Source organism: Aquarana catesbeiana, linkage group LG04 (assembly GCF_042186555.1).
Source record: "Aquarana catesbeiana isolate 2022-GZ linkage group LG04, ASM4218655v1, whole genome shotgun sequence".
Taxonomy (NCBI): Eukaryota; Metazoa; Chordata; class Amphibia; order Anura; family Ranidae; genus Aquarana; species Aquarana catesbeiana.
The window spans coordinates 140,311,751-140,325,080 of NC_133327.1; the positions used below are offsets into that span (position 1 = coordinate 140,311,751).

The window sequence follows — 13,330 nt, forward strand, 5'->3', positions numbered from 1 at the left end:
CTAGTCCCGGGGGGGGGGGGGGGGGGGTGTTTTTACAGAGGTTGCACCAAAGCAAAACCACTGCTTCAACTGTTGTACTAGAAGACTATGAAGAGTTGATTGAAGAATCCAAAGAAAAAATAAAATAGTTAGGCCAAGAGTAATTTCTCCATAAGGGAGAAGAGGTCCATAAGCTTATCAAAAAACTGAGGACTCATTGAGTGGGGTAGTGTGATATCAAACACCTGAAGGTACCAGCCTATAAATACTCAGTCTGTGTCCTGTAGTGTACAATTAGGGTATGAAAAATAAGTCTACTAATGTGTCTGATCGATTATCCCACACACACAGTGGCCAGAAAGGGCGACTATCACCTCATGCCTACAATTCGCTTAGGGGAGCATTGAGAATCATAATCAAACCATAGTTAAAGGTACTTTAGCATACATACTAACATATATTTTTCAACAAAAAGGAAATAAAACAAGAAGAAAAATGTTTCCATTATTTGTTGAGAACTTTACATTCTGCATTTCTTACAAAAAAAAAACAAAACGTAACAACTATAACTGACAAACTGTACAAACTTTAGCAGTTTTTTTTTCTTTCTCCCAGCTTTTGAAGGAAGAAAGGGCAGGAAGTGACAGCTGTGAGGACCTTAGCACTGATGGAAAAGGACTTAAAAGAAAAACAAATATGGTTGGACTGCTTTTTTTCCCTGGAGTTCTTTGATGTTTCCAGTGTTCCAGCAATGAATATAGTTATAGTCACAAGCACAATCCTCTTCAGCACTGATGCCACTGCCATCCTTAAAAGTCCTGTTATGTTTGGTCCAATATGGACTCTTTATCGACTCCTCCCACCTCCGCTGCTACTTCCACTCCCCCGAGAGCCTCCTCTCCACTGACTAGAGTTTATACTGCTGTTGGATCCAGATCCTCCCCGGCCCCAATTTGCCCGAGAACCCCTTGTGGAACTCTCCTCATGTTCTTGGGAGCTGGAACGGCTAAGTCTTTGTGATCGTGGTGGAGGTCCAGACATTTCACGGGCTGTATGGTATAAAAATAGGAGACAGCGGAGATAGTAAATACCTAGACACTTTATGGTTTTTAGATGTGTTGGGTTAATTTGCTTTAAAAAAGAAAATAATCATATTATTAAATACCAACACCATAAAAGTACAATGGTGTCTGTTACATTATCAGCCAGAAAACATTGCTATGTTCACCTTAGTTGAACTTTGTTACTAGAAGTCTGACTTCCATGGCCATCAAGCGTGCTTTTATAGGATGGGGTCAGGCAGGAGGGGCTTAGCTCAGAACTCAGGACCCTGATATTAAGTCAAACTGCAAACAGCTTTTTGAATAAAGCTGATGATACCCTTTAAAGTACTGGTTCCCAACTCCAGTCCTCAGGACCCACTAACAGGCCAGGTTTGCAACATAACTGAAATACATCACAGATGATATCATTTGCTGCTCAGTGATTGCAGTATTCTAGCCTGCATCTCCTCAAGGTCATACTTAAAATCTGGCCTGTTAGTGGGTCCTGAGGACAGGAGTTGAGAAACACTGCTTTAAAGTGAATTTGTCAGACATTTAACATCTAATAAAAGTAAGACTTCTAAAAATAGACAGTGTATGTCTAGGTTTTGTGAAAAACTACACTCATTTGTCTCTAAATATTAAGAGAGATGTTTTGGATTCCAAAAACACTTACACGCACCAAAGTGGATGCACCAACGATCCTAGCTGCATCTGTCCCCCACTGCTTCTAAAACCAAGAACTGAGCAATCAAAGACCGCTGATCGTACAGTTCTCGATCTTCTGTGAGCAGACAGTCACCGTCTCTCTGCTCTGCCCCTTCAGCGCTCAATGGATCGCTGGGCTGTGAAGAGGCGGGAGCAGCTGGCCCAGTCTCCCAGCAGCACTGAGAGGCTGAGAAAGCTGCCGGTCCAGGCATCTAGGTGGATCGTGACTGTAAAGTCCAGATCTTTCCTGAGCCTGGCTCAGCTGAGTGACGCCAGCTAACAGCGGACTTTAGCCCTCTGTCGGCTGAATACAGGTTACAGCAGTGCAGAACGAACTGCACATATGTGATCTCCAGGAGAAGTAGGGCTAAAAGAGCTTTGGCCCTACCTATCCTTTAACATTGCTTGGCTTAGACCATTTTACATCCAACATAATAAATTACAGATTTTGATGACAGATTAATTATTTTGACTGAAAATAAACAGACAATCCTCTACAGATTTAGAGATCTTTTTTCTAAGTAGTTCACAAACAACTTCTCATTCTGTTGAAATCATGTCTACCTTTCCCAGGGTCGTCTCCTGGGCCTCCCATCGCATCCATATCTCTATGATCAGGGGTTCCAGGCCCATCGTGCCAAGGTCTTTTGCGTGGTGGTAGAGAAGCCATGTCCATGCCTTGTAAAGAGGATGAACGCTCCCTGCTGGCTGGAGAGTGACTTTCTGGGGTTGGAATGTCCTGCTGAGGACTGCCCTGAAAGTGATCTGGACCTGATGGAGAAAACAAGAACGTACATATACAAGATAAGCTTACTTGAAGAGTTTTTCTCAGATAGTGTAAGTTGTAAATACAAAAGAAAATAATTTCTGTGCCTGTAACAAATGCATGGAGCATTCTACTTCAACAGTGCTTATATCAGTATACCATAATAAGAGATAGCATGCCTTCAGTAGGCAAGATCACTTCTTAGGTGTTTCAGTAAATGGATTAAAGCTAACCTCAAGGCAACTATATAGAAAATTCCATTTAGTTCAGCAGTTATATTTTATAAAGCAAGGAATGTGACATTCAAAAGTGTTGAATCATTCTCCCTATAATAAAAACACGGGCAGGGACACAGAAAATGTTGACTTGATGGTAGGGGCTTGAAATGTACCATAAAACGAAAAATCCAACAGGGTATGTATGATGTTACACTAACTAGAAGTTAAATATATACACTGTAAGATGTAACCAAGGATTGTATGTTGGACAATTCGATGACCAAACAAAGTATACTGTGATTCATGTATGATTATATTGTTTGTTTCTTGAGCAATAAAACCTATTTTGATTTAAAAAATAAAAAACACATTTCTTGGGAAGATTCGTATGCAGTGAATGTCACAATGACTACTGTATAAATGTATTTATTTAAAAAAATAATTAATCAGAGGCCAAACCACAAAAAATATATACACTTACTGTAAAATAAACCCTAACCCTTTCATGGTTTTGTATGCATTACAAGATAAGGTGAGGATATCTTGTTCATGACAGAAAAAAAATAAAATAAGAAAAACCAAGGTCTTCTTTAAAGATAGTGGAACAGTAAAATCCTTACCCCCATCTCTGCTTTGCTCTCGAGACGTGGGATTAGGCCCCCGATCTGAAACCGGAAACCGATCTGGGGTTGGTAGAAGTCCTTTTCTTGCTTCTGGTTGAAAAATACAGGTAACAAAAAGGTATCAACTGTACTAACAGTCCACCAACCAAATTACATCTATAGTACGGTAATAGTTCACAAAACAGCATACATATGATATGGCAACTAACCTCTCTGAGAACCTCGACCGCGACCTCTACCAGAATCCCGCCCTCTACCAGGTTCATCCTTCATATCATAGTTGTCATCAGGACCAAATTCATCTGAATTAAAGAATCCTTCCCTTCCTCTAGAGCCACGACCCTCATGTCTTGGAGGACCAGACCTGCGGAAACTAATTTTAACAAAACAAATGAAAATCAGTCTTAAAACACTAAAATGTTTGAAAGATTTTGGTTTGACTAGTTTAAGTTAGAATATGCATCATGTATTTTAAAGAGTAAGCACAAAATGTTGAACCAAAATCATATTTCTACAAAGGTTTTGATGTGTCAGAAGACTTTTTTTTGTATAGTTCCAAATAGAACCCGGATGCTCCCAAAGGATTCCATGCAACTAATGCCATAGTGGAGAACAAGCCAGATTTCTAAATATGCAGCAGGTAAACATTTACAGAGACGCCAGTGATGATTCCTCTGTTTTGCACAAGTGGACAAGAGAGGTATATCTGTACTGAGACTAAAGTGATGACTCCTCTGCCCTGCAGTGGAGGAGTGGGGATGTGGGTCTGTATTAAGATTTCAGTGATGATTATCTGCCCTACAATGGGTGGGTGGTGGTGGTGGGAATAGGTCATTTCTTCATGAAACAGCTATCCAGCTGGCATGATTGATTTACAGAGGCATAAAATATCCCCAATAGACATAAATAAGTGCATTTGTTTAGACTTGCTTATGGTCATATGCCAGTTGTTAATTTAAGAATATGTTACCCCAACATTTCATATTCCTGATATGTGCCTGTTGTACCATGTACTTTTGTTCTTTATATTACGTCCTTTGTGTGAACTTCCTAGTGATCCTGCCAGTCCCCCTACTTTCCCATTTCAAACTGACCACTAGGCATGAGAGTACATTCATCTCAGCATGATCAGTTTTCCAATTGTGCTGGGAGATTAGGCTGCCTGTCCTCCAATAGGCAAACTTGTGCTGACACGCCGCCCTGCACAGCCATTAGCAGGGAAGACCAGTGTCCTGCTGTTCTCCAACCCCTAGTGTACTGCTGCTCTCCAACCCCCCCTCAGCTGAGAACAGAGGTCATGTGATCACATAAAACAGGAAAAGAAGGGTATTTATGTTTGTGTATATATATATATATATATATATATATATATATATATATATATATATATATACACACACACATACATACAGTATCTCACAAAGGTGAGTACACCCCTCACATTTTTGTAAATATTTTATTATATCTTTTCATGTGACAACACTGAAGATATTACTGAAGATATTACACTGTGCTACAATGTAAAGTAGTGAGTGACATGACAGTGTAAATTTGCTGTCTCCTCAAAATAGCTCAACACACAGCCATTAATGTCTAAACTGCTGGCAACAAAAATGAGTACACCCCTAAGTGAAAATGTCCAGATTTGGCCCAAATTATCAATATTTTGTGTGGCCACTAGGGGGATGGCCCACAGATGCTCAATAGGGTTTAGGTCCAGAGACATGCTTGGCCAGTCCATCACCTTTACCCTCAGCTTCTTTAGCAAGGCAGTGGTCTTGGAGGTGTGCTTGGGGTTCGTTATGTTGGAATACTGCCCTTAGGCCCATTCTCCGAGAGGAGGGGGATCATGCTCTGCTTCAGAATGACATAGTACATGTTGGCATTCATGGTTCACTCAATGAACTGTAGCTCCCCAGTGCCGGCAGTAGTCATGCAGCCCCAGACCATGACATGCCCACCACCATGCTTGACTGTAGGCAAGACACACTTGTCTTTGTACTCGTCACCTGCTTTCCGCCACACACGCTTGACACTATCTGAACCAAATAAGTTTATCTTGGTCTCATCAGACCACAGGACATGGTTTCAGTAATCCATGTCCTTAGTCTGCTTGTCTTCAGCAAACTGTTTGCGGCCTTTTTTGTGCATCATCTTTAGAAGAGGCTTCCTTCTGGGACGACAGCCATGCAGACCAATCTGATGCAGTGTGTGGCGTATGGTCTGACATGCTGACCCCCCACCCCTTCACCCTCTGCAGCAATGCTGGCAGCATTCATACATCTATATCCCAAAGACAACCTCTGGATAGGACGCTGAACAGGTCCACTCAACTTCTTTGGTCAACCATGACGAGGCCTGTTCCAAGTGGAACCTGTCCTGTTAAACCACTGTATGGTCTTCGCCACTGTGCTGCAGCTCAGTTTCAGGGTCTTGGCAATCTTCTTATAGCCGAGGCCATCTTTATGTAGAGCAACAATTCTTTTTTTGCAGATCCTCAGAGAGTACTTTGCCATGAGGTGCCATGTTGAAGTTCCAGTGACCAGTATGAGAGAGTGATAACACCAAATTTAACAAACCTGCTCTCCAATCACACCTGAGACCTTGTAACACTAACGAGTCACATGACACCAGGGAGGGAAAATGGCTAGTGGGGCTCAATTTGGACATTTTCACTTAAGGGTGTACTCACTTTTGTTCTCAGCGGTTTAGACATTAATGGCTGTGTGTTGATTTATTTTGAAGGACAGCAAAGTTACACTGTTATACAAGCTGTACCCTCACTACTTTACATTGTAGCAAAGTGTAATTTCTTCAGTATTGTCACATGAAAAGATATAATAAAATATTTACAAAAATGTGAGGGGTGTACTCACTTTTGTGATGCCATAAGAAGTCCCATTTGCAGTTTGCAAGAAGCCATGTGGGGGACACAGCAAACATGTAGGAGAAGGTGCCCTGGTCAGATGAGGCCAAAATTTTACTTTTTGGCCTAAAAATAAAACACTATGTGTGGCGGAAAACTAACACTGCACATCATCCTGAATGCATCATCCCCACCGTCAAACATGGTGGTGGCAGCATCATGTTGTGGGGATGCTTTTCTTCAGCAAGGGCAGGAAAGCTGGTCAGAGTTGATGGAAAGATGGATGGAGCCAAATACAGGGAAATCTTAGAAGAATACCTGTTAGTCTGCAAAAGACTTGAGACTGGGGTGGAAGTTCACCTTCCAGCAGAACAACGACCCTAAACATACAGCCAGAGCTACTAAGGAATGGTTTAGATCAAAGCATATTCATGTGTTAGAATGGCCCAGACAAAGTCCACACCTAAATGCAATTGAGAATCTGCGGCAAGACTTGAAAATTGGTGTTCACGGATGCTCTCCATCCAATCTGACAGAGCTTGAGCACAGAAAGAATAGACAAAAAATTCACTTTCTAGATGTGCAAAGCTGGTAGAGACATACCAAAAAGACTTGCAGCTGTAATTGCAGCGAAAGGTCGTTCTACAAAGTATTGACTCTGGGGGGCCGAATACTAATGCACGCCACACTTTTCACATATTTGTAAAATATTTGGAAAACCCTTTATAATTTTCCTTCCACTTCACAATTATGTGCCAGTTTGTGTTGGTCTAGCACCCAAAATCCCAATAAAATACATTTATATTTTTGGTTGTAACAAGACAAAATGTGGAAAAAAATCAAGGGGTATGAATACTTTTTCAAGGCACTGTACACTTTAAGCCAGTATTCAGCTTACAAGTAACTTTAGTCATTTCAGTGTTATACTACATGTCTGATATAGTCATCCATATATAGTCCCTGCAACCAGAATACAGCTGTTTTTTCTCCAGTTGAGGTTAGGAAATAAGGCAGACACTGGATTGGAAAAACAGACTCCCTTTCCCTTCACTCCTATTCTTATAAGTCTACCTGTTTACAAACATCTCTTTTTTAAAGCAGAGTTCCACCCATATAAAAGTCAGCAGCTACAAAAAGTGCAGCTGCTGACTTTTAATGATTCGGACACTCACCTGTCCCATGGTCCAGCGACGTGGGCGAACGAAGCCCCGCTCCTCTCCCTGGATATTCTGACTGTGGGCGCGCTGCGTGCTGTGATTGGCCGGGCAATCTCCTGGGACCTGTGACGTGTCCCTTAAGACTGCACGGAGGGAGGGGAGAGGTGAACTTCCTTCGGGCGCCGTGGAGCCCCAGGAGGAAATGGGAGCTGGATGCCTCTAAAAAGAAGGTATCCGTTCCCCTCCCAAAAAAATTACATGCCAAATGTGGCATGTCAGGGGTTACCTTTACTTAAAGCAGAAGTTCCATGTTTGGGTGGAACTCTGCTTTAACTCTATGGTTGAAAAGCATATGATGCATTGGGAATTGTTGCTAAGCTAGAGGGGAAGGGATCTTATTGATCCATCTCTTATAAGCAAATTTCATTTTAATCTTTGTGCTACTATATATTACCTTTCATCTCTTTGTCCACGAAACCTCCCATCCTCTTCTCTGGGATACTGGTCATCAGAGTGCCTCCGCCCCTCCCATCGGGTTGAATCTCTTTCTCGATCAGGGTAATCTCTTTGATTGGGGGGATATTGTGGGCTAGAACCTCCTCGTCTCCATTTGTCATCTGGTAATGCAGGGCCTCCACCTCTCCCATCAAACTCATGTGCACGTGGTCCAAATCGATCATCTGTGAAGTACTCATCAGATTGCTCATGTACCTCAGGGGCTGTACCTCGTCTGTCAGGAGGTGCTCTACTGTCTCTGGAGTCGATCCACTCTTGGCCACCTCGGAAAGGACTTGGCTCACGTCGTCGTTCAGGCTGGTGGTTTGTAGGGCCACGTACATCACCTGAAATTAAATAGGGATTTTAATTTTGCTCTTTTTTATGGAATACTGTAGCCTTAGTGTTAATTTTCAAATATTCTCCATCACTAATAATGTTAGATGAAAAAAGTGTGGGAATAAGATATTGCCCAACAATACCACAACATTAAAAAGTACTATAAAAAAAGTCATACCTTTATTAGAACTTGGTCCTTGTCCATGTGGAGGTGCACGACCCTGTGGTCCTAGGCCAGGTAACAGAGGAGGTGGAGCCTGGCCTTTGCCACCCTTTGAAACAAATAGAATACCAAGATAAGTTTCTACTAGGCTTTGCACTTCATTATAATAGGTATGGTTGTGTGCATAAATGATACATTCAGTCATTTGAGCTTTAGTATATTAAAACTATTAGGGCTCATTCACACAAATTTGTGCCCTATGCTGCTAAGAATCAGCGGTTCTCTGCAGCAGGTATGCACAGGTGTGTGCGATTAGCTGCAGCCAGTATAAATATATGACAAGATGACTATGGTTGTGCAAGTGCAGATGCCAGCTGAAGCTCAGTAGAAGTTAGTGATGCAGCAGGACAATGACCCTAAGTATGGAAGTAAATCCACCACAGACTGGCTTTTGGAGTGGCCCAGCAGAGCCCATACCTTAACCTCATAGAGATACTGGGGAACGACTTCAACATAGCTGTTCACACCAGACATCCTACAAATGTGTCTGAGCTGAAGCAATTGTGTAAAGAGGAATGGTCAAAAGTTCCTCCTCAATGTTGTGCAAATCTGATCCAGAGCTACTGAAAGCACTTGCTTGAAGTCATTGCTGCCAAAAGAGGGTCGACCAGCTATCACCTTCAAAGGTTCACTTACTTTTCCCCTCAGCACTGTGAATGTTTATTGGGTGTGTTGAATAGAGACACACAAAAATGGGATTTTTGTACTCACTGTAAAATCAATTTCTCTGAGTTCATCGATGGACACAGCACCTCCTTAATCTTGATCATTGGGTTATATCGCCTCTGCAGGAGTAAGACTAGGCAGAACAAAAAACACCTGGATACACCCATGGGCTGTCCTCAGTCAGCATATAACCCCCTCAGCGCCTCCTTAATCTTGACCATTGGGACATCCAAAAGCAGTGCCAAAGAAAAATGAGGGGTGGGCAAAATAACCCAAGGCTAACCACAAGAGCCCTAACCAGGACACAGGAGCCCCATCTGAAACAAAAAATGTTTAAAGAAAAAAAACACCCTTTATGAGGGAACCCCCATCTTAAACAGCAGCCTTGCGGCCAAAAGAAGCATCCGCAGATGCCAAAATATCTACTTTATAGAATTTAGTGAAGGTATGCACTGATGACCAAGTGGCCGCCTTGCAAACCTGTGATATTGACGCTTGATGATGGAAGGCCCAAGAAGTACTAAGTGCCCCAGTAGAATGCGCAGTGACAGGGAAAGGAGGAACCCAACCCTTAATAGAATAGGCCTGAGTCACAGTCTGTCTGATCAATCTGGAGTGGTAGCCAAAGAAGCGGCCAGCCCTTTCCTTGGTCCTTGTGTAACCAAAATAAGTGAGTCTGACCTCCGGAAGGACTCAGTGGATTCCAGATACACCTGAATCGCACGAACCACATCCAAGTTATGCAAAGCAAATTCCTTGGGATGAGCCGGCTTGGGACACAAGGACGGCAACACAATGTCCTCATTCAAATTGAAGTCAGAGACAACCTTGGGCAAAAAATGACGGACAGAGACGAAGAACCACTCTATCCCTATGGAGTACTAAATAGGGACCACGACAGGATAATGCCGCCAACCCTGCGGGCCGAGGTAATAGCCACCAGGAATGCTACCTTCTGGGACCACATAGGTAAGAGAATTTCCCAAATAGTCTTGAATGGAGGCTTCTGGAGAACCGATAGCACCAAGTTTAAATCCCATGGTGGCAAAAGAGACCGTACAGGCAGAGCCACATGCCGGACTCCTTGAATGAAGGTACGAACTAAAGAGTGAGTGGCTAGGGGTTGCTGAAAGAAGACTGCTAAGGCAGACACCTGGCCCTTGATGGTGCTCAAAGCCAACATCTGCTCAACGCCCTGTTGAAGAAAAGCTAAGATCCGAGCCACAGAAAAGGATCGAGGATGAACGCCAATCGACTCACACCAAGAAATGTACGCTTTCCACGTACGATGGTATATCTTACTAGAAGTTGATTTCCTCGCCTTCACCATAGTAGGGATCACTGATTCCGACAGACCTCTATCTCTCAGTACCTGGCTTTCAATGGCTAGGCCTTTAAAACCAGTTACTGTAAAGCAGGATGGAAGTTCAGCCCTCGGTACAACTTTTAGATGTAGCTTCCAAGGGACGTTTGCGGCCACCGGAAGACTTTTGCCCTCGGTCCTTCGCAGGCAGCGCAGAAGAGGAAGGCGTTGGCCCAGCAGTAACACTAGGACGACTGCGGCGTCTACCAGAGGAACTTGTGAGGTTGCCACGAGCCTCAGTTACTTCCCGTTGAACTGAACCTGCTGAAGGGGCTGACGTTTGAGAAGAAAAACTACTAACCTGGTCAGCATTCACTCCAGAGTCAGACCCAGGTAGCCCAATTTCCTGGACAGGGCTAGAGGGGACCTTGGGTAGTTTGGACGTCAACCGAACCTTTACAGGAATTATAGCCACACAAGGAGAGACAGGGCCCCTGAAGTGGACAAATTTTGACTCCCTTCTTTGGTACCCCCAAAAGGTATAATTCGTGGACCCCCTTGATGCACACGAAGGAGGTCCATGAATCTGGAAACCAGCGAAGATGTCCCCCCACCCCAGCAATGGGTGAGGGCAGAGGAGTCTTGCCAGTGGATTCGGAGAAGCCTGCTCTAGGTTTACCAGACCAAGATTGCTTGGAACTTCCTGGGGAAGACTTGAGAGCTGTTTCTTTTATCTGCCGTCCCAAGAGCCAACCCAGCCATAGTAAACATGCTGCGTGCCACAGCCTCCGCTTTCCTGTCAGCCGAGTCCTTAAAGGACTGGGATTCCTCTACTGGGATCACGGTTGCTCTATCCAACCTGGAAACAGGAGGGTCCACCACTGGTGGGGTAGTCCACTTTTTAAAAAGTGATTCTTCAAAGGGGTAGCGTACTGAGAAACGTTTGGGGACCACAAAGGGTGATTTTGGTTGTTCCCATTCCTTATAGGTAAACCTATCAAAATAAGGCAGATAAGGAAACACCCTTGGTGTGCAAGGTGACTTATGCGTACCCAAGAACACAGCCACGTCTGTGGCCCTGTCAAGCATCCCCCATCTTTAGTCTCCTGCACCGCAGTAACAAGTGCATCCACCAGCGCTTTTTCACTCGCTGCTGAGACCGCAGAAGACTCATCCTCACTATCGGACGGGTCAGGGGGCGAGATATTAAACCCCCCTGGACAGGCCACGTCCCCGGCGGCATCAGGCTCAGAATCAGATGAGACAGACTGAGCAGGGGAAGGCGGGGGACGCTTCCTCCCGGGTCTCTGACCACACGGTACTTCCACCCGGGATACTAATGATACTAAATACTGAGCTGTCAGTGGGAAGCTGGCGTTCCAAGGGACCTGCCACCTCCATGAGGGGATCAGTGGGTGAGATGTGACCCTGAGGCTCCATAAGGAAAAAGACCCTGTAGTACAAAGGAACTTTGGCACCACTAAGGGACACCCCAATAACCAGGGTACCTATCAGCAGAGAGGGAGATACACAAGGACCCCCCAAAGATTCACCCTACCAAATGGCGGATAGCCGCAATTGGGACCCAGCAATACCAATGTCGGCGTCCATTTCATATATCCCGGGACAGGAAGAGAAGCATAGGGGAGGAAGAGGAGGAGCTCTGGCATCTCCATGAGGTTCTGGCTGTCTCTAGTGTCTCACTAGACTAACGGAAAATGGCTGCCATTACCTCATCGGCTACACAAACATGGCTGACAGACGGAAACCAGCCAGACTAAGACGTGATGTCATCAGACCACCCAAAAAAGGCTGCCGGCCGTTTGACATGCTGAAGCATGCTGCCAGGATCCTCTCTGTGCCTTCCACATTGCTGCACCCTCTGTAAGAGGACCCTCTTCCAAAAAGGTACTGTACCACCAGGCAGGGTGAACATTTAAGGGAACACCGCTGTGCCCTCTGCACTGGGACCCCCAAACTGCACACTACCTCACACTGCACACACACAGCAGGGCATGCACCTAGGGGTCTCCGCTGCACCGGAACCCCCCCCCCCATACCGCCAGGGCAGGACACACACCACCCAGTAGGAAAATGGCAGGGGAGACCCCCAGAGGTCTCTGCTGCCTGCCCTGGGACTCCCATCAATCCGTGGGGGTAGGGGGAAGCCCACTTTAACCAGGGGACTTTAGGATGGGAGGAGGGATCCTGCAGGCAGGTCCGAACATCCCTGGAGGGTACCTGCGTCTACCCCAAACCACTCAAAGGGGGAACTGTACTTACTGATAAATGGTGCAGGTGGACCCTCCAGACAGAACTCCTCGCCACCGAAGTGGGGGGCTGTCGGCCAAGGGACCGCTGCGACTCAGACCAGAGCCCGTTTGTATGTGACCCTGCGAGACGTTTAACTCGCGGGCCAGCCTCCGTCCGTTAAGCCTATGTCGTGGCCGACCTAGTGCGTAGCTGCGGTCTGCACTCGCTCGCTGGCTGGCCTGGGGAGACCACTGGATCTAGATTATCCAGCCCATCACCCAGCCTGGCAGTTGATTGCAAATCTCCCAGCAATGCATGGAAAAAAGACATAAAGTAAAATTTGCTAGGACCAAAAGATCCCAGCAAGGAGCTAGGTCCTTACTCCTGACTAGACAGAAAAAACTGAATACCTAGAGCAGGAAGGGGGTTAAATACTGACTGAGGACAGCCCATGGATGTAGCCAGGTGTTTTTTTGTTCTGCCTAGTCCTACTCCTGCAGAGGTGATATAACCCAATGGTCAAGATTAAGGAGGCGCTGTGTCCGTCAATGAACGAAAGAGAAATTAGAATGTTTTTTGTGTTATCAGTCTAAGCACATTGTGTTTGTCTATGTTGTGCCTTAGATGAGGATCACATCACATTTTATGGCAAATTACTGCAGACAACCAGTTAATTCTAAGTGCTTTACAT

General features: G+C 44.9%; 1 protein-coding gene across 1 annotated transcript in view; it reads right to left on the reverse strand.

The window, feature by feature from the left end:
- Nucleotides 1–473: 473 nt before the first annotated feature.
- The window catches only part of WDR33 (WD repeat domain 33), a 160,044-nt gene continuing 147,187 nt past the window's right edge, over nt 474–13,330 (reverse strand). The window contains exons 17-22 of the mRNA XM_073625786.1: nt 8,373–8,466; nt 7,815–8,202; nt 3,547–3,710; nt 3,335–3,427; nt 2,295–2,501; nt 474–1,028 (exon numbers count right to left, since the gene is read on the reverse strand). Coding sequence (XP_073481887.1) covers nt 826–1,028; nt 2,295–2,501; nt 3,335–3,427; nt 3,547–3,710; nt 7,815–8,202; nt 8,373–8,466 — 1,149 coding nt within the window. The 3' untranslated portion in view covers nt 474–825. The remainder of the gene's footprint in view (nt 1,029–2,294; nt 2,502–3,334; nt 3,428–3,546; nt 3,711–7,814; nt 8,203–8,372; nt 8,467–13,330) is intronic.